Source organism: Microchirus variegatus (assembly GCF_963457635.1).
Source record: "Microchirus variegatus genome assembly, chromosome: 6".
Lineage (NCBI taxonomy): Eukaryota > Metazoa > Chordata > Actinopteri > Pleuronectiformes > Soleidae > Microchirus > Microchirus variegatus.
In genome coordinates, this window is record NC_139807.1 from 27309474 (window position 1) to 27332463 (window position 22990).

Genomic DNA, 22990 nt, shown 5'->3' on the forward strand with positions numbered 1-22990 from the left:
TCGACAAGAACACACGCACGCACGCACACACACACACACACACCTTCTATGACTTCCCTCCCACATGTAAAAAAACATAAAAGCACTAGCCCACACTCGGCGGTTGCTAATCATAGCACAAAGGGAGGCTCCAGTCAGCAGGCGCTCCCATTGATCAGCTATAGAAAGCAGCAGGCGGCAATGACAGTCAGCTTTGTTCGAACAGGAAGAAGTTAGAGCTCAATAGCAGGTAGAGGATAGAAGTCAAGCACGTCAACAAAGCTCTGTCTGTAATGTGTGTGTGTGTGTGTGTGTGTTAGCGCTGACAGCAGCTCCTGTTGCAGCACGTTCGCTGCTGAAAAGACTTTCATGTCAAAGAAAAAAGAAAAAAAAACTAAAACCCTAAAAATATCCTCAAACAGATGAAAAGCAGGGGGAGGAAGAGTGTGTCTGTCACTGGACTGGGAAACTAAGACTCTTCATTCAGTCCAGATGAAAGGTGAGGCTGTGTCATAATGCTTCACTTCTGCTGTCGGGGGGAGAACACAAACACGGCGGTGGAATAGATAGTAAACACAGGTGTTACAGTACGGCACGTCGCCGCAGCACCTGTGACAGATTTGTCTCAGAGTAAGACAACAACAGAGCGGCTCATAACGCACATCAACCTCCGCTCTTCTACTGAGGCTTAAAATAACGACTAAAATGTGATCGTTAACAATTTTCACAGACTGAATTGTTTTAAGAGAGACATATTAGGCAAAATCAACTTTTAAATCAGTGCAATTTGGAACAGTGCAGCACAGAGTTCTACACAAACTTCCAGCCTCAGAGGATTTTAATTTTATATATGACGGCAAAGTGCCGGCTAGAGTCTGCAAATGATGGCTTTTCCAAATGCTAACTGCTGTTAGCTGTTAGCTGCCTCTTTAAATTTGCATTTAAAGAGACAGGCACTCAAAAGCAAGCGTTCTGAACAGGGCTGTTTTGCCAGAGTGATTGAACTGCTTTGGTGCTTCATCCTTAAGGTATTTTGACCAAAGCATGTCACAGACATGTTTATTAGGACACCAGGGAACTAGCTTAACTTGGAGAAATATGCTATAATATGAGTCCTTTGAACAGCAATTCACTTGAAAGGTCATCACATCAGCAAAGCTGTACTAAAAGCAGCCAAATCAATCACAGCAAAGCCACAAAGTCTTCAAACTCTTAATCGTAGCATTTTTTTTCTCAGACTTTTTTAATTTTGCCGCCAGCAAAGCCTCCCTCCCTGGTTGGTCGGGTTGCTCTCGATTCAGCAGTCTGCAGCGCAGAGCAGTGCTGTTTGTAAAGAAGTGCAGCATCAAGCGATCTGTCTCACACACACACACACACACACACACACACTGGAGCAGCCACAGAATAAAAGACGGTGTGTGAGATATGAGAAGTTTGCACACACTCATTTATCATGTTTTTTTTTTCATCTCTCTCTCTCTCATAGGCTGGCTTTACACCACAACGATCTGAACACAAAACGTTTAGACGAGCGTCTTTGGGGTGGAAATCTGCATGCACACGGTGACGCAAAAGTGTGTGACATTTGATGTAGTATGCATGCCAGGTGGCTAGGTGGCGCTGTGAAGCACTGTCATACAACAACATCAGGAGTGTGCGCATGCACTGAAACGTCCTTCTACTTCTCTCTAGCAGCGCTGAGTAGCCCACAGTCGAAAACCAAAACATTAACTCGGTGTAATTGCTGAAATGACTCCTGGATAGGTATCAGAGCAGCTAATAAGGCAACTTGAATGTGCGACTGATGGATAATAATCCGACATGTTTGTTGTTGTTTGTCTGTACTGCACATGGATCTGACGTCAACGTACAGGAGGATAAGCCAGCGTGAGCAGCTCAGAGAACACTTTTTTAAGATTTCCACACTGGAGGGTGGGTTCATTTTTTTTGCGTTTTTAAGCCCCAAAAACGCCGTCGCCGTCTAAACGAAAGGCACATCTGATCAAATATTTTGTCGGTTTCACACCGGGAGCGTTGCCGTGTAAAGCCAGCCTTATTCTCTCTCTCTGACGAATTCACGTCTGAAAACACTGAGGCAAACCTGCTTTCATCACACATCAGTCCACTTCACAATTAAAACAACAACATTTAATTTCATGAGAGCTGTTGGTGCTGTGTGTGTGTGTGTGTGTCCTCATATTTGTTACTTCTTTAGGACCTTTTTCTTTTCTGGCATAAACAGTGTCAGGACCAGTCGTCCTCATGCAGACTCAGAATCTGGTCCTAATGAGGAAGAACCACCAAATTTAGATCTTAAATTTGAACTGCGGATAGGTTGGCTCTGCTATTCCGCGGCACATATATACTCGCGCCTCAAGGTCCTGTAGTGTCTGACTTCACCATCAGGTGGCGGTACAAGTGTGAACGCATCGAATAGGATGCATTCTGACTGAAGAAGAAGAGAATGGTGCTCTTTGCTCACGATGAAATGAGATGAACTAGTGGACACAAACTAAAAATGTCAGATTACTTCATTCGCATTCACATTTTATATATAAACATATATATATATATATTTTAATTTAATTTAATTTAATTTAATTTAATTTAATTTAATTTAATTTAATTTAATTTAATTTAATTTAATTTAATTTAATTTAATTTAATTTAATTTAATTTAATGACTGACATACAACACCTGGATTGAGTGAGACTAAAATCCCCAATCTCAATCTGAATTAATCGAGGCTCAGAGACTAAACCTAACCCTAACCAGAAAAATAACGAATCATTCTTATCACATGCACTTTAAGATTTAAAGTATGATAATTCTGTGTTCTTTTTTGTTTTGACACCCAAAGCAACACTTAATTAATATGGAGTTTAATCAATAGCTGCAGTGTAAGCATGAAGAAGAGAGTGTATTTGCATCAGTTTGTCTGGCCAGCGTTTCCTCTCCTCGACTGGGATTAAGCTTTTCTTTAGAAGATCTCTTTTTATTCTGCTTTGTCTGTGCTCATGTTTTCCTCTGTGTATCCGTGTCAATACAGTCGTGTTAGAAAGAGCTGTGTTTTCGGAAATGTCACATTTGTCAATTTTTGTCAGCAAAAGAAAAAAACAAAACAAAACATTGAGCCTCAAAGAAAGAAAGAAAGAAAGAAAGAAAGAAAACTCCCTTCATTCCCCTCACAGATCACAGGGGGGCGAGCAGTTAATATGTTCAGTTTCTTCACACAAGTACAACAATAACACGACTCTTTCTTATTCTGCTGCGCGTCACAGATGAATGCTTGGCCAACCAGGCGTGCTGCGACGCCGGTTCTTCAGCGAGGGTTGTCTCGTCTTTGCTTCGTTGGGTACAACAGAGCAAAAGGAAGACAGTGTGTGTGTGTGACTCTTAACACGGCATGCACTGAAGAAGAAGAAGAAGCTCGCATCATCTTTTTGCCGGTGTTGAACATGGACCGTGAACAAAAAACACCAAAAAAATACAGACAGAATAAAGGAGCAGGATGAGGCAGAAACACAAGAATCTGTGTTTAAAGATGTGTATAATCGCTTTAAAATAGTTTGTTTTTGGAGCCTTAGAATCTTCCCCCCTTTAGGAGACGCTACAGCAGATCATCTGCAAAAAAAAATATTTTGTGCAGTTGGAGACGACGCAGAGGCTCCGCGTCGTCTCCAACTGCACAAAATATTTTTTAAGTGTCCGTCACTCCGTCAAGGGACAACGGAGACTGCAAGAGCTGTGATTGGTCCTCAGGACAGGCCGAGCTAAGCTGCTCTGTGCCGGCTCACAGTGCGCACCGAGCGTCCACAGAGGCAGAGCTGATCACCACCGACAACGTCGCTGCCAAACTATAAATACGTCATATCTTAACACACACAGCACATGTTTAGACTCTAAATGGCCAATTTCTCGCCTCAAATTATCTTAAAACTGCGTTCCGTGACACAGAAAAGGGAGAAACGGCCACTGTTTCAACAACAACAGTCTTTCTCTCTCTTTCTCTCTCGGACGCCATTGCTCACTGTAGCCAGAAGCACAACAACCTTGCACAGCGACCCCTACTGATCAGGTGGGAAATTGCAGCGCGTATCCGTCACCGCGACGCAGAAGTATGAAGGCTGGAGGGGTCTCCGTGGTGACGCAGTCAGATAACGCATTACGCAGTCGGAGAAGTATAATGTGGTCTTTACAGAGGCCATCAAGGTGTCTGCAGCAGCCTGAACTGATGTGCAAACCATGAGAGAGGAGCAAAAGGAATCCTTTGATTTTCCCCAGTGGTTCTCAAACTTTTTATACCAATAACCACCTGAGAAAAGATTGAGCTCGCTCAGTCACGCCGTTAAAATACAGCGGTGTAAATAGACAGAGCAAATAAGACAATTTGCTCTCTCAGCATCCTCACATTAGATTAAGATGGAGTGAGAGAGAAGGTGTTCATACACCCAGTTTATACAGCGGAACAAGTATTTCTGATTTTCCTCCAAGTACCACCATGGATTTACCCCATAAAACCTAGCAATTCCAACTTTCTCTATGATTTACTGTGTATTCTATCAGTGGGAAAGTGTTTAATCAGCAGTTAGGAACATCAAACCTGAGTGAACATTCTAATATCTTCTTCTCGAAGCTCATTCATCTTCCGACGCTATCACAACCATTAGCATAAATGTTTGTATCGATCCTGGCTTTTTAAAAAAAACAACTTGAGACAGCCGCGCAGCATCACTTTTATCTATTGGATCATCAAAAGTGATTGATGTGAAGAGAGACGTAAGTAAAGTCGAGATATAAAAGAGTACCCATGATAACAGTGTTGCTTACATTAGCGTCTGAATTGTTTGTGTTTCTTCCTTCCACTTGTTTTGTTTGTTCACACCACATCTACGAGGCCACGGTTCATACACCAGAGATGCAATAATCTGTCAGAGTAAGACAATAATTTGGTTTTCTTACTGTCATGTAAACAGGTTAGTCCAAGTAAAATCAAGCTAGTCATAGTTGGACTAATATACCTGGATAATGCGATTCATAATCCAATGACTCCTGCATGTATACGTATAGTACAAGTGACGACGTATTAAACTGCAGTACTCATGAGTCATAGGCAGACAACGGAGCAGCAGATCGTCCTGCTCCTGGCACTAGTCCGGGCACATCTGGTTGCGTACATTGAACCGCAGAAGAAGAATAACGTCCGTTGTGGAGGTGTTTCACGAGCGACAGTGTCTTCTGACTCTGGGTCTGACTCCGGGTCAAAGTCATAAAAGGGACTGCGGCGGGGAGTCGTGAAGAAGCTATTTTTGAACACTGTTAAAACAATGTTTTGATAATGAGGAGCAGTGCATCCACCGTTCCAGAGGGGGGAGCTATGCTTCTGAGAGCGGGTTGCACATATATGTTAGTTATGGAGGTCTACTTACATACATTTACTTGTTTTTATGGCCAAAAACCTCCTAGTTGCTGTAAACGAGCCGATAGAAGTCCTCTTTTCTGACGGTGTTTCCCAGCCGCGAGATTTGAGACTCAACTCTCTCGCCCAGCAGACAGAGTCTTGTGATTGGCCAGTACCCGGAAGTGACATATTCAGCACACCCACTCTCAGAAGCACAGCTCCCCCCTCTGGAACAGTGGATGCACTGCTACTCATTATCAAAACATTGTTTTAACAGTGTTTAAAAATAGCTTCTTCACGACTCCCCGCCGCAGTCCCTTTTATGACTTTAAACCGGAGTCAGACCCAGAGTCAGAAGACACTGTCGCTCGTGAAACACCTCCACAACGGACGTTATTCTTCTTCTGCGGTTCAATGTACGCAACCGGATGTGCCCAGACTAGTGCCCGGAGCAGGAGGATCTGCTGTTCAGGAGAACCGGTGTTTACGTAACCGGACCGGGTTTTTTCAGAGATCTCACTGAGCCCGAGATTACAATATAACACAACGTTCTCAGCAGTCGCTGAAATGTTTGTTTAGAACCTTCAGGGCTTCTTAAACAAGGTAACGACGCAGATACACACTAAAAAACAGCGTTAATTGGAACTTCCGGTCTAGGTCTGCTTAAATAAAATAATCCCAGGTATGTCACTAATGTCAGTATGACAGAGGCTTATATATTCTTACACACTTGACTTTTAAAGGCAACATAGGCTAAAATACCAGCTTCTCTCTCCACCACAGTGTGTAAACATAAGTGCGAGGACACAATGTTTCTCAGCACCATTATGGTGCTCACTGGTAGCACTGGAGTGGGGGGCAGGATGAACACAAGGGTCCTCAGAGTAATGAGCAGCAGCGGCGGGGCTGAGTGCCTACTTACTTATTACGAAGAGGTGCAGCGGCAAAGTGAATTACAACTCTTCAGCAACACCTCGGGACAGAGTGAGCTCTCAAAACCTACATGACATCATCACGACGCCACATCGTTAGCTTTACACACTTGAGAGAGAGAGTGAGATCACTGCAGAGATAAGTAAAAAAAAATGAAAGTAAACATACAGTAAATGAAATGATTGATGGGGGATCCATCTAATTAGCTGATCGATATGAGATTGAACACTGGGCCGTGAGTGGTCTTGTCTGAGAGCATGTGTGCTGACCACACTCTTCCATTTAATCTGGACTGATGGGATGAGCACAGCAGCCAAGGAGCCATGTCCTCTATCGACAGCTGGGAATAGATGGCTACTTTTGAAAGAACAACAACGTGGAGCTCAACGCGTCGAAGGCCATCAAATCATACGATAAAGACATTACACTCTGTGGAGCCGACGTCGCCATAAACACAAGGAGTGAAGGCTTCACATTGTTTTGTGTCACTAATGCGTGTGTTTTTGGACTTCAAAACTCACACCTCTAAAATGAACTTTTGAGGAAAAGCCTCTTCTTTCTCTGCGACTACAACTCCGCTTTGAAAAAAACGTGTTGTGTGTTGACTGAATGAAACACTAAATTACCAGACGTTTGCAGCGAGAATAGTCGTTTTTACTACATTAACAATGTATAGAGTGTATTTCTGATTCATTTAATGCTATATTTATTGAAAAAAAGTGACCCCAAACTTTTGAACGGTGGTGCATTTTGTCATGCATGAGTAGGATTCCCTCGATGCTTCAGCTACAACCCGTGATTCTCTTTATTGTTGTTATTTCGCTCACAACATGGATCTGATGATTATTAAGGTTCAAAGTAGACGGAGAGTCGAAATAATGAGAAACTAAATTATTCAGCAAATCCAATCGCAAACAGGAAAAGAAAACATGCGACGAGAGGAAATGGGAAAGGAAATTGCTGACCCGATTCCACTCTCACCTCACCTTCTACGACTATTATTATTATTATTATTATTATTATTGTCGTTTCCGCTGCTGCTCCGTGTTCTCTCCCTCTCTCTCCCCTCTCTGCAGGAGGCGTGGCTGACCTACTTTCTCTGAGGACGCTGGTGATCGACTCCACCTGCGCAGCTCCGCCCCACCTGCTCCTGATGATCAGGATCAATCGGGAGCAGGTTCTTAAGCCGGAGCCGCCCGTTCACCAGCGTCAGATCGTTGTCTTCCACCAGTTGGTAAAGTCGCAAGTCTAGTCTCTCAATGCTCAGTTGCATCGGCGTTTTCCCCTCGTCTCCCCTCACTCACTTGCTGTTAGCAAGTTTGCTTTATATGTTTAAAGCGGACCTAGACCAGAAGTTCCAATTAACGCTGTTTTTTTAGTGTGTATCTGCGTCATTACCTTGTTTATGAAGCCCTGAAGGTTCTAAACAAACAGTTCATCCACTGCTGAGAACGCTGTGTTTTATTGTAATCTCGGGCTCAGCGAGATCTCTGAAAAAAACCTGGTCCGGGCACATCCGGTTGTGTACATTGAACCGCAGAAAAAGAATAACGTCCGTTGTGGAGGTGTTTCACGAGCGACAGTGTCGTCTGACTCTATTTTTAAACATTGTTAAAACGATGTTTTGATAATGAGGAGCAGTGCATCCACCGTTCCAGAGGGGGGAGCTGCACTTCTGAGAGCGGGTGAGCTGAATATGTCACTTCCGGGTACTGGCCAATCACAAGACTCTGTCTTCTGGGTGAGAGAGTTGAGTCTCAAATCTCGCGGCTGGGAAACACCGTCAGAAAAGACAGATTTCTATCGGCTCGTTTACAGCAACTAGGAGGTTTTTGACCATAAAAACAAGTTAATGTATGTAAGTAGACCTCCATAACTAACATATATGTGCAACACGACCACTCTATGTGAGCTTTAACTATTGTTAAAATAAATATTGTTTAAGTTTTACTCCTCGTGTCTGTCTGCATTTCGGGCTCCAGCCTAAACCTTGGATTGTTTCTCCTTAAGAGAAACGTAACAATTGCTCTTTTAAAAGCTTGATTAAAGTCTTTGTTTTAATCCTCTTTCTGAACCCAGTTATGTAGTCCTCTTTATTGAAAAGTGCACATTTTTAAATATTCAGTTTCATCATTTATGCAGTGAATTTTTTTTTGTAAGTCATTTTCCTCAAATGCTGCATTGCTTTGCAATTTAATCATAATTTAGTAATGATGAATATTTTTGATTCGTGAGCAAAACTAAAAATCATTTTTTTTTATTGTGCAATTAGTTATTAAATAATAAAGCAGAGAGGAAAAAGCGACCGACACCAAAGCAACTATCTGATGTCAATAATACACACATTTCCAAACAGATGGTGAATATCAGTGGCGTCATTAGCAGTTTTCACTGAGTCTGAGAATATGAACGCACACAGAAGAGGTTCACGCTGTAGTGGAGGAGCTGAGATTCTCTTTGAAGTCACAGAAACGACGACTGATTTAGAAGTCGAGTCACGAGTGAAGACGAAAGCATTTTTAAGATAAAAGTGCCTCCGTATCCCTGACAACAATCGTCTGTATCTGTATTCACTTCGGTTTAATACAGAGGAAAAAAAAGCCATTTCGACAAAGACAAAGCAACACTTTCACTCCCCAGATTCTGTGTCTTAACGATCACACCAGGTCACACTGCAGCGAAGGTGTGTGTGTGTGCTTTAACTTCTGTTAAGTTTTCTCAATTTGGTTTGTACGGAAGAGGATTAGGGCCACACTGGAAAAACATATTTGAGTTCTGACTTTAAAACTCACAATTCTGACTTTTATTCTCAGAATTTTTACTTTAAACTTAAAACTAAGGGTGCCCAGAATCAGAATTCTGACTTTTCTCATAATTCTGACTTTAAACTGACATTTCTGACTTTATTGTCACAATTCTGACTTTATTATCACAATTCTGACTTTATTGTCACAATTCTGACTTTATTATCACAATTCTGACTTTAGAACTCATAATTCTGACTTAAACTCATAAGTCTGACTTGAATCTCACAATTCTGACTTTATTCTCACAATTCTGACTTTATTCTCACAATTTTGACTTTAAACTCAGAATTCTGACTTTAAACTCAAAACTACGGGTGCCCAGAATCATAATTCGTACTTTTCTCACAATTCTGACTTTATTGTGATAATTCTGACTTTATTATCACAATTCTGACTTTATTGTCACAATTCTGACTTTATTGTCACAATTCTGACTTTATTGTCACAATTCTGACTTGAAACTCACAATTCTGACTTTATTCTCACAATTTTGACTTTAAACTCAGAATTCTGACTTTAAACTCAAAACTACGGGTGCCCAGAATCAGAATTCGTACTTTTCTCACAATTCTGACTTTATTGTGATAATTCTGACTTTATTATCACAATTCTGACTTTATTGTCACAATTCTGACTTTATTGTCACAATTCTGACTTGAAACTCACACTTCTGACTTTATTGTCACAATTCTGACTTTATTCTCAGAATCTTGATTTTAAACTCAGAATTCTGACTTTAAACTCAAAACTACGGGTGCCCAGAATCAGAATTCTGACTTTTCTCACAATTCTGACTTTAAAACTCTGACTTTATTGTCACAATTCTGACTTTATTGTCACAATTCTGACTTTAAATTAAAAACTACAGGTGCACAGAATTCTGAGTTTTAAATCAGAACTCAGATATTTTTTTTCCTGTGGCCCTAATCCTCTTCCGTAGGTTTGTGTTTTATTCTCATAACAAAAAAAAAACAAAAAAACAGAACTTTCAACAGCTCTTCTGCTACAGACGTTGAGATATAATATGTTTTGAATAGAGGATCAGATCAGTTGCCAGGATACAACCTGAGGTTAACGAGCCAGATGATTCACATTCCCTCGCTGAGCGACGAAACAATCAAAGCAAACATTTCCTCTCTTTCTCTTTAAACTACAGCGCTCTATATTCCTCACAAAGACCACTCACAGGGTGAAAAACTGTTGTTGTTGTTTTTTAACACTGTTTACAAGGTTTTCTTTGACGGGGAGATTAGTTATGACAAGGCAAACAGTTTGCTCGAAAATAATTTCCTGCGAGAGGTAAAGTAGCACTTAGGCAAACTGTCGATCTGTGGCCACTTTGTCCTTTGCATTCGGCTCATTTTCTCGTCTCTCAACACAACACAACAGGACACACGCAAACAGGCTTGATGATGCTTAAAGTCTGATTCTGTGTTTGTGTGGAGTCAAACGCTCACACCTCGACGTCTGTGAGGCTGTAACGTTTGTCTGGAAATAAAGCCAGAAGGGCGACAGCACAACAAAACAGACAACACTATATCGTCGTGCACAAAATCAGCATCTCTCTCTCTATTTTTTCTTTCACACAACTCACACAAGAGCGGGGGGAGAAAGAGAGTCATCTACTTGTGCACGAGAAGAGAGGAAATAGATGTGTTTTATGCCTCATTTCCTCTGGTCAGAAAACCTGTTTGATCCTGGGTTTTTAAACGATTTTTAAAGTCTGGCTTTACACGACAACGATCTGAACACAAACCGCAAAAGTGGTCGTTGCGTTCCCACTTTTTATTTCGCGTTTAGACGAGCGTCTTTGGGGTGGAAATCTGCATGCACACGGTGACGCAAACGTGTGTGAAATTTGATGTAGTATGCATGCCAGGTGGCTAGGTGGCGCTGTGAAGCACTGTCATACAACAACACCAGGAGCGCGCGCATGCACTGAAACGTCCTTCTACTTCTCTCTAGTAGCGCTGAGTAGCCCACAGTCGAAAACCAAAACATTAACTCGGCGTAATTGCTGAAATGACTCCTGGATAGGTATCAGAGCAGCTAAGGCGACTTGAATGTCCGACTGATGGATAATAATCCGACATGTTTGTTGTTGTTTGTCTGTACTGCACATGTATCTGACGTCAACACGTACAGGAGGATAACCAGCGTGAGCAGCTCAGAGAACACTTTTGCATTTTCAACCCTTTAGACGGGAACGCGACAGCGGAGCGTTTTTAAGATTTCCACTCTGGAGGGTGGGTTCATTTTTTTTGCGTTTTTAAGCCCCAAAAACGCCGTCGCCGTCTAAACGAAAGGCACATCTGATCAAATATTTTTGTCGCTTTCACCCGGGAGCGTTGCCGTGTAAAGCCAGGCTAAGACAGCAAGGGAAGCTCAGCTTCAACTGTTCTCTATGAGATGACAGAGAATAGGTTGGTTTCACTGCATCAAGGGAGTCAACGGAGCAGTGGGCGGACGTGAGTGCTGGGCTTCTGCATGATGATTGGAGGAACTGTCTGAAAGGCAGAACCAGTATTCGATTGACAGCGTCCTTTTCTGGCTCCGTCCTGTATGGATTTTGAGAGGGACGTCCGTAATCTATATTCTGCAAATAACACACAAACTGTTTGTGTGCCATTTGCTCAACGATATAGACAATTTTCATTTGCATATACACTACCGTTCAAAAGTTTGGGCTCACCTATACAATTGTTTTCTGTTTTCCAGTAAAAGTCACACCGTTATTCATCAAATTGCAAAATTGCAAAATGAATAGAAAAAAAGTCAAGACATTGACAAGATTAGAAATAATGATTTTACTCTTTCGTCAAAGAACCAGCAAAACTGTTTTCAGCTGTGCTAACATCATTACACAAGGGTTTTCAAGGGTTTTCTAATCATCCAATAGCCTTCTCACGCGATTAGCAAACACATTGTACCATTAGAACACTTGAAATGGGCCTCTATACACCTATGTACATATTCCATTAAAAACCAGACGTTTGCAGCTACAATAGTCGTTTACCACATTAACAAAGTATAGAGTGTATTTATGATTCATTTAATGTTATATTCATTGAAAAAATAGTTTTTCCTTCAAAAAGTGACCCCAAACTTTTGAATGGTAGTGTAAACTCCATCAATAAAAACACTATTATAGCATTTCAGTTCTACATAATGATCGCATGTCCTTGCTCTAGTTGTTCGTTGCATTAACTTATGTATAAATAACTGGGCCTGAGATGAGCTTGCGCTGTTTCAAATACCAGCAACTGCCACTGGTTTAAACAGGTGTTCTGACACTGAAGTAAGAAAACGACGTACCTGAAACCAAAGTTGAGTCATGCCAGAGCTGAAAACTCTTTTTTTGATACTTATTTCTTATTATTGCCCCTTAAAATTGTTCACTCGTACAAAATAGTAATGACTAATCATGGTCACTGAGCTCCTTTATGGCGATTAGTGAATTGCGACGTCTCATTTCACACACGAGGGACGAGGGACAGAGCAACAGACTAATAAGAAACGTGTTAATCACCTTTTTTTTATGGGTTCACCCACTAAATTTTAGTGTGAAAGAAGATTTACAAAAGATTTGAAGTATTAAAATCTGTTATGGGTTTACATGGTTCATTTTGTTCAGTGCTGAGGTGAATTCGTGGAGATGTGAGGTGGACAGTCGTTTGTTTTTCAAATCTGCTCCTGACCTATGACCTTGGCTCTTTCAATTAATGGTTAAAGGTCACATAGAGTGGTCCTGTTGCACATATATGTTAGTTATGGAGGTCTACTTACATACATTAACTTGTTTTTATAGTCAAAAACCTCCTAGTTTCTGTAAACGAGCTGATAGAAATCCTCTTTTCTGACGCTGTTTGCCAGCCGCGATCTTCCAGACAAACTCTCTCACCCAGAAGACAGAGTCTTGTGATTGGCCAATACTATTCAGCACACCCGCTCTCAGAAGCACAGCTCCCCCCTCTGGAACGGTGGATGCACTGCTCCTCATTATCAAAACATTGTTTTAACAATGTTTAAAAATAGCTTCTTCACGACTCCCCGCCGCAGTCCCTTTTATGACTTTGACCCGGAGTCAGACACTGTCGCTCGTGAAACACCTCCACAACGGACGTTATTCTTCTTCTGCGGTTCAATGTACGCAACCGGATGTGCCCGGACTAGTGCCCGGAGCAGGACGATCTTGCTGTTCAGGAGAACCGGTGTTTACGTAACTATAATGGGATTTTCAGAGATCTCGCTGAGCCTGAGATTACAATAAAACACAGCGTTCTCAGCAATGGCAACGTTGTAATGGCAAAAATGTAAAATGTTTGTTTAGAACCTTCAGGGCTTCTTAAACAAGGTAATGATGCAGATACACACTAAAAAAACAGTGTTAATAGGAACTTCCGGTCTAGTTCCGCTTTAAAACTGGCAGTTTTTGTCAATCCTGCGATTAATCTGGCCAAGAGGGGGCAGAGTAGAGGCCAGGCCTGCAGCAGCCCCACAGTCTGCACCCTTACAGCCCTGTCTGTCATGCCAGCCTAATTAAACGACAGGAAGTGACTGCGGCTGACTGCTCGTTCGCCGAACTAAAGAGTTACAGCCGGGGGTGTGGGATGATTACAAGCCTCGGGTTGGGTGCAAAAAAAAGAAAAAGAAGAGCAATATATTTGTAGGATTAGTCTCTGTTGGCCAAGCAAGCGTGTGTGAGTGAGATATTACGCTATCAAACGCACACTACTGAACACTGAAGCTGTGGAAATGTTGGAAAGTGGAAAATCGGGACGAGGGGAGACACAGAACAACGGATGCACACGTGTGTGTGTGTGTGTGTGTGTGTGTGTGTGTGTGTGTGTGTGTGTGTGTGTGTGTGTGTGTGTGTGTGTGTGTTGCGTGCGTGCGTGTGTGTGTGTTGAGTTCCCACAAAGCCAGTCATCACACAGACATCCTTAATGAAGCCCCACAGAGTCCACACACCACCTCCTACAGGGTTCACACACACACAAACACACACACACACACACACACATGCATAAAAATTGAGGATTTGCTGTCATCCTCTTCATTAGCTGTGGTCAACAATGTGACAGGAAGCTTAATATAAAAGCTTTGAGATTCAGTGTTAACGCAGTGAATTTTACACACACACACACACACACACACACGCAAACATAATAATATGTAAAATTGTGAAATTGGATCTCAAAGCTTTTATGTATATATATATAGACATACTGTATATGTGTATATATATTAGGGAAGCAACGGTATTCGGTATTTTTGGTACGCCCTGTTCGGTTCAATACACGACGGTATTTGGGTATTTGGCCCCTCCGTTTTGTAACATTACTTGGGTTTATGACTGGAGGGCTCCCCAGGGGAGAAAAGGTCCAGTCTACCCATTCTTCTGAGAATCAAGCAACACTCCCAGACCTGGGAGGGAGCATGAATATGTATACAGCAGCAGAGCAGGGGGCAGACGGACGGGACAAGAAGTGTCTATTCCTTTAAACTGCTGAACGACCAGGTGTTTTTTAGCAGTGGAATTCACTTCTGAGTACTCTTAGCTGGGTTTTTTTTTAGCAGCCTCATTTTTCTAACACCTCCATCTGTCTTGGTGTAAAACAAATCACTTCAAATGTCACTGGGAAAAAACAGAAAGACTCATGTAGAGCTCAGATCTGACAATAGCAGGAACAGATTTGTTTACAAGTTACACACTAGAGCTTAAAAAATATATATATATATGTACATATATATATATATATATATATATATATATGGTGATCAACACTGACACTGCAGAATACTTCTACCTGTGCCGTCTCAAACTTGCAGCCAATTCTGCACAGAGCACCACACGGTGCCCTTAAAGCCAAGCACACACGACACTCACTGTGCATACACTCTATAACCTGCTGGACCTTTGACACAAGCATTTTGACCCCATGGACACAACGATGTAGCGTGTACACACAGATATAACAAAGAGTAACAGTATTTACACGCTTAAAGAATCAGAACTGTGTTCTCCAAAGTGACAGGAGACACTGAGTGATATATAATGTGGCCACACTGCACCAAAGCATCTGTGACATATTCATCATTATGGCCTCCCTTCTTCCTCTTACACATTTGGTCCACCATGATAAGGATGTGTGTGTGTGTGTGTCTTTTATGTACAGTTGCTCTCATTAGATCAAACCAGCGTCCCATTTTAGTGACTCATAGTGAGTGACACACACACACTTGCCTGATCAAATCAACTCCCAAACACTTTTCCACAGATCTGCAATTATCAGCTTACATTTGAGATCATGTCGTAAACCACGGCGACACTAATGTCTTTTTTTCCGGCCCATTTGTTTCGCACAAGAAATCCCGATTGTTGATTCTGCGAAGACGTTTAAACTCGCTTGGCTTCTAAGCTCTCCAGCGGAACAATGAGCGTCTTCCACACTGTGATTGCTTTTGGGGCGAAATCACTTCCCTAACCACAGCTTTCTCGATTATCCTCTGGCCATAGATCATTAACTAGTTAAGTCTAAAAATGTGAAAGTGTTTGTGAGATTTATCGTGGCAGGGAGGTCCACGGAAGTCTCGCTGAAGATAAAAAAAAGTGTTGTATTAATATACGATTAAAGGTGAGGACTGTGGAAGAGTTCAGTTTCACGTTTTATTGCTCATTATGCGATCGTTTTGGGCCAAAGCTTTTCAATAAAATGTCCTTCACGTCAGACGAAGAACGGATGATTCAACAATGTTTATTTTTTCTTTCGAGAGGAAGCGTCCATGCAGGAGGTTTTTCCGAAGTAGAACGTCATCTTCACAGTCTTTTTGGTTTGAGAAGTGAAGACACAGGAAGCAGTTAGCCCGGCACCACGCGGCATGGAACAGTACAACAAGCAGATACTTTTGATGTGCTGAATCATGAGATGGCTTTCAACGGTGCTGTCGATAAATACGCCAGACTCTACTGTTGAATATTGAGATTTTAGAGAGACATTTTCTTTAAATGCTAAATGTTGCAGATTAACGCATGTTTTCAGGATTTTATTAGGTTCATTTAACTCATTGGTTCTCAAAGTGCGGCCCGGGGGCCAATGGCGGCCCGCAGTGAATTACAGTTGATAGTTTTAATCCAGGAGCTACTAAGCTTGTTAAATGTTTATTGGACATTACTGGATACAGACCAATAAGTGTAAACAAAAATACTGGGTATTTACCTGGTTTCTATATGGTGAATTTTAGTGTATTTATTGGGTTATAAGCTGGTAATAAGCAGGTAGCTACAGCCCCCAATTACTAGCTATTTACCCAGTAAATATATGGTAACAGAAATGTGTTACTTAGTATTAACTTGTAATTAGAAGGTAAGAACAATGGCCAAAATACTGGGTAATTACCCAGTTACTTATAAAGCGTTATTATATTAATGCTTAAATTACATTAATGCTTAAATTACATTATATCGGGTATCAAAACTTTGAGAACCCCTGATTTAACTGATCTACAGTTCAGCATTGTTCACTTTCATTCTAGTCAGTGGCCCGGTTGTCTGTAGATGCTCAGCTTGCTTGAAACCTCGCAAGAGCAGGTACTAAAAAAACAGTACCAGGTACTATCACCAATGGAAAAGCCGAGTTGCGTCATGCCAGGACTGGATCGTGGAAAAGCCGTAAATCGATAGGAAAAATGAGCTTCTACTTCTCATTGTTTGTTGGTAGTGTATGATATAGCTTGATACATATGATGGTATTGCCCAATAGAACCATGTTCATTAACTTCCTGGTTTAAAAAACATGTCAAAGGTCAATTTAGGCAAAACTTGAGGCTTCATAATGGGAATTTGTTTTTTTTAGCATGAACACTCACTCACACCATTTATATATACACTCTGTGGTATATAAGAAGTTGTGTTTTTGTTTTTACTGGTTTGGGTTATTGTGCTAAAAAAACACAATACTACACAACAGATGCAGAAAATATGGACAGCTGAGGTTTTTTTTTTTCCTGAGTCTGTCTGTGTCTGAGCACAAAGATGCAACAAGAGACAACAGAAGGTAAGATGTAACACTACAGCCTGAAAACACCAGTCTGTCAAATCATCAGCCTGAAGCACTGATCAAGCACGTTGACCTTTGCTCTGGTCAGTTGCTGTAATGATACACTCCCACACACACACACACTCACACTCACACACACACACACACACACACACACACACACACACACACACACACACACACACACACACACACACACACAGATGGCTCCTGTGCCACAGACCACCCTCCCCCCCTCGCATCCCCTACCTCTATAATTAATGGACCACTCCTTCTCCGGGTCTGTGGCAGCGAGTCAAGGAAGTGTGCGTTCATAAATATTTACAGAAACAACCATGAAAATTTCACGTGGAGGAAGATGCAATATTATCTCAATGATGATTGGTCCAAACACGGTAGTACTGTTCACACACACAGGCAGGACCACACAGAGGAAGTCCTACCTTACTGTGTATGTGTGTGTGTGTGTGTGTGTGTGTGTGTGTGTGTGTGTGTGTGTGTGTGTGTGTGTGTGTGTGTGTGTGTGTGTGTGTGTGTGTGTGTTCTTGTACTTGTGGCATACTAAGGACCAGTGTGGGTTTTTAACCAACAAAGTGAGGTCATTTTTACAAAGTGAGGACATTTTGGCCGGTCCTCACTTTGTTTTCATTGAAATCACTTCCATATGTTGTAAACATGCTATACTTTGTTTTTTAACAGAGGTTTAAAAACAATTTGGTACAAAAACCCGTTTTCCCAGCCCTGGTGGTTGACGCAATGTTTTGCTCTGGGGCTCCACCTGCAGACATTTTATGGTACTACACCCAGTAGTTATTTTATAGATGTCATTCATGAAGTAGATATTTGTAATTGTGTTGATTTATAAAGTGGAAATGCTCGTCCTCACTTTGTCAGCAACCTGGTCCTCAGTATGCTGCAAGTACAAGAATGTGTGTGTGTGTGTGTGTGTGTGTGTGTGTGTGTGTGTGTGTGTGTGTGTGTGTGTGTGTGTGTGTGTGTGTACTGATTTGTGTGGCCTCTTTGGGACCTTTTCTGTCATTATACACTGAACCAGCGGTCCACACGGAGACCCAAACCTGGTCCTCGTAAGACAGAACTGTATTTCTGAGGACCTGCTTAGGGTTAGGAGTAAGATGTGAGCTGTAGTTAGGTTAAGGGTAAAGCTCAGGGAAGATTACTGCTACAGATTTGGTTGTATAAACGAATCAATGCAGTGTCCTAACAAGAATATTTCTTTGTTAGGCTGTGGAGACAAATTTAATATTATTTTTATCAGGCTCTCACACCTTAAGTGCACCGTTTAAGCATTAATAAGGCTCTATAGGTGATAACGGTTTAGGAGACCAGTGTGTGTGTGTGTGGTATCACTGACACAGGTTGTGCATCATCTTCACTTCAGTTAGTGTTGCTCAGTAAAACTTGTATTCAACAGAGGTCAATGTGGTTAAGAGACAAATGAACATGTAATCAACACAACAATACACACATAATTCATCCCTTATAAGTTGCTGTACCTGAGTGGTCGATCATCACTTCTCATCATAGACTAAGATTCTGTCAAATGTGTAATAATTATTATAATAATAATATTATTATTATTATTATTATTAATAATAAACTGTTGTACTCACAGAGAATCCAGCCCAGAAAGGACACGAGTGTCTGACTCTGGGTGATGTGGTGAGAGCCAGAGCCGCGAAGCTGACGGCCAGTATCAGGCTGCCCAGGACCATCTGAGAGACCCCCAGAGCCAGCATGATCCTCGTCCGGGTCCGGTACTCCCTGAGCCGGGACAGGCTGCGGGACAGCGACGCGGGACTCAGAGACCCGGGGCCGCTCATGCCGCTGCTGCCGCCGCCGCCGCCGCGGGGCAGTGCGTTCAGCGGCATTGTCGTTACTGCAGGATCCGAACAACCGTGCGAAGAACCACGGATACAACTGCACCAGTGAAGGAGGAGGAGGAGGAGGAGGAGGAGGAGGAGGTGGAGGAGGAGGAGGAGGGGAGCAGGGACATCCAACAGCAGCCTGTGGTGCACCGGTGAGCAGAGCGAGAGACGGAGACGGTCAGTGTCCGAGGTCGAAGATGCTTCAGTTGTAGAGACGCGCTGCTGCAGGCGGAGGAGGAGGAGGAGGAGGAAGAGGAGGAGGAGAGAAGGTCTTCACCAAACGCGCACCAACACAGCAGTATATGGTGGGAACCGAATCAACCACAGGAGCAGGAGGAGGTTTAAGAGCCCATTTCTCCAAAGCCAAAACACGAGAGGGCAAAAAGCACGAGCGCATCATCCCGCTGCTGTCAGCAAGCGCGCGCCATCGTCACGCTGTCATGAAAAAAAGCGCTGCCGAGCGACTATTGTCCTCACGCGCGAGTCATTATGTCCATTCTGTCCTCGATTCATCAATTTGTTGTTTTGTCCGGGAATTTTTTTTTGTTGTTGTCCCCAAAACAAACAAACAAAAAAAAGTCAGTTTTCCTTTGACAGAAAAAAACAAACAAAACAATGTATTTACAGCTGAAATCACATAAATCTCACTCACACTGATCATTCAAAACGACCAGTGATTAATATTCATTTAGCTGCAAATCGATCCTCGGAGAAGGAGGAGGATTCATTGATGGATTGCTGTCGCTCCTCTTCTCCTCTTCTCCTCTTCTCCTCTTCTCCTCTTTAACTCCTGCTCCGCTGCCGAGATGAAACAAGCGAGAAAAGCGTCCACGCGCAGTGTTGCGGGTTGGTTTTGGTGCGTCGATCCTGAATGTCCGCAGTTTGAATGTGCAGCGCTTCCCTCTCTCCCTCTCTCCCTCTCTCTCTTTCTGTGTGTGTGTGTGTGTGTGTGTGTGTGTGTGTGTGTGTGTGTGTGTGTGTGTGTGTGTGTGTGTGTGTGTGTGTGTGTGTGTGTGTGTGTGTGTGTGGCAGCAGACGCACACTGCGCATTCGAGCTGTGCCACGCTGAGCGTCTACATGGCGACGAGCAGCAGCAGCAAGCAGCGTGTTTTACTACGACAGTGAGGGAGGAGGGGGGGGGAGAGGGGGGGGAGGGGGGCTCTTCACTCGTCAGACAACGCAGCTACTGCTGCTGCTTGTGATGGTGGTATGGAAGCCCATTTCCGCCAGTGTAAAAAAAAATAAAAGATCCCACTATCTCAAAATAATGACATAGTATCTCAATATATTGACTTACTATCTCAAATTAATGAGATACTATCTGGAGATATTATCTCAAAATAATGACTTAGTATCTCAATATAATGACTTAGTATCTCAATATAATGACTTAGTATCTCAATATAATGACTTAGTATCTCAATATGTTGACTTAGTATCTCAAAATGATGAGATACTATCTTGAGATATTATCTCAAAATAATGACTTAGTATCTCAATATAATGACTTAGTATCTCAATATATTGACTTAGTATCTCAAAATAATGAGATAGTATCTCAAAATAATGACTTAGTATCCCAATATAATGACTTAGTATCCCAATATATTGACTTAGTATCTCAAAATGATGAGATACTATCTTGAGTTAGTATCTCAAAATAATGACTTAGTATCTCAATATAATGACTTAGTATCTCAATATGTTGACTTAGTATCTCAAAATAATGAGATACTATCTTGAGATATTATCTCAAAATAATGACTTAGTATCTCAGAATAATGAGATAGTATCTCAGAATAATGACTTAGTATCTCAATATAATGACTTAGTATCTCAATATATTGACTTAGTATCTCAAAATAATGAGATAGTATCTCAAAATAATGACTTAGTATCCCAATATAATGACTTAGTATCCCAATATATTGACTTAGTATCTCAAAATAATGAGATACTATCTTGAGATATTATCTCAATATAATGACTTAGTATCTCAATATAATGACTTAGTATCTCAAAATAATGACTTAGTATCTCAATATAATGACTTAGTATCTCAATATATTGACTTAGTATCTCAAAATAATGAGATAGTATCTCAAAATAATGACTTAGTATCCCAATATAATGACTTAGTATCTCAATATATTGACTTAGTATCTCAAAATGATGAGATACTATCTTGAGTTAGTATCTCAAAATAATGACTTAGTATCTCAATATAATGACTTAGTATCTCAAAATAATGAGATACTATCTTGAGATATTATCTCAATATAATGACTTAGTATCTCAATATGTTGACTTAGTATCTCAAAATAATGAGATACTATCTTGAGATATTATCTCAATATAATGACTTAGTATCTCAATATAATGACTTAGTATCTCAATATAATGACTTAGTATCTCAAAATAATGACTTAGTATCTCAATATATTGACAGTATCTCAATATATTGTCCTAGTATCCCAATATAATGACTTAGTATCTCAATATATTGACTTAGTATCTCAATATATTGAGATACTATCTCATGATTTCGAGATAATGGGATCTTTTTTTTCACACTGGCAGAAATGGGCTTCCATATGATGGCGATGCAGTGGAGGAGGATATTGTGGCAGGATCACAGGAACACATCCCGCACGCACACAACATTTATCCTCCTAACCCTAAACCATCACAATTAGATGCCTAAACCTAAACTTAAAACCCAATTCTAACCTTAACCCTAAAATCTTAAACCCTTAAAAAAGTCATTTTAAAGGGTAACAGAATGTGAAGACAAAATCATGTCCTCACTCCCTATGGCTTTTTTTTCCAAATATGTTATTAAGAAATAAAAACCACCCACAACCCAGTGATATCAGTGACATAGGTGCACTTTAATTATGTATTCCTGAGTTTACAGCTAATTTAATATTACTTTAATTTGATTATACGCTGAACTCCACTGTCCAAGAAACACATCGTCAGTGGAGTTCACTACAATGTGAGAGGTTTTATATGAAAGAATGAATATGAATTTGATTTAGTCCTCACCTGTAAAGCATCACAAACTGTGAAAGTATCTCACACGGCAGCCATTTTGACAGATCAGTGGGGAATGCACAGGTGTAAATAATCAAATAAATTACGGCTGCAGAGGCGATTCTAGAGTCTGTAGGGGCCATGAGTAAAAATTCCCAGGGGGGCCCTTCCTGCCAACCAGTGTTCATCCCCATTATGTTATAAATAATCTGACATACCAACGAAAAAACGTATGAGTTCAGTTTTTCCCGAAATGAATGAAATAACATGGAAAAACCCTGTAATTAAAAAGTATGTGAAAATATAAATGTAAAGAACAATAAAATACTGTAAATAGCTTTTAAAAAACTATATAAACTTAAAAAAAATACATTACACTGTAAAGAACCCACATTATAAAACAATAAATAAATATATAGAACAATAAAATACTGTATATAACTGTTTTTAGCAAAATTGAAAACTTAGCTTTTATGTACATTTGTGGCATTTAATCTTATTAAAAACGTTTTGACAGCGCAAACAAAACATTCGTTACCTGGAATATGAGACACATTGAAGTTTCGTTGAAGTTCAAATCAAAGCTGGAGGAGTTTAGCGCCTCTGATTTTGTACGGCACTCATTCAAGACTCAACTGCACCATCTAGCGGTGGCGCCTGAGACGTGCAGCTGCAATCAAATAACATTTACAGGCGCACACACACAGATTCAGTTGGAATTATATACGTATATATAAATGAGAAAGCAGCATTTGTCTCTGCTACAGGTTCGTACAAAAAGTCAAAGAAACCAGTTTAATACAGTTTAAAAAAATAAAAAAATAAAACTTCCTGTAAGACACAAACTTTACTTTAAAAATGATTTTATTTATTAATACAGTGGTATA

At 41.1% G+C, this 22990-nt stretch overlaps 1 protein-coding gene across 1 annotated transcript in view; it reads right to left on the minus strand.

The window, feature by feature from the left end:
* The window catches only part of fam189a1 (family with sequence similarity 189 member A1), a gene marked incomplete at both ends in the record, with an annotated part of 118476 nt that extends 99406 nt beyond the window's left edge, over positions 1 to 19070 (minus strand). Inside the window, one exon of the mRNA XM_083891801.1 lies at positions 18813 to 19070. Coding sequence (XP_083747927.1) covers positions 18813 to 19070 — 258 coding nt within the window. The remainder of the gene's footprint in view (positions 1 to 18812) is intronic.
* Between the last annotated feature and the right edge of the window lie 3920 nt (positions 19071 to 22990).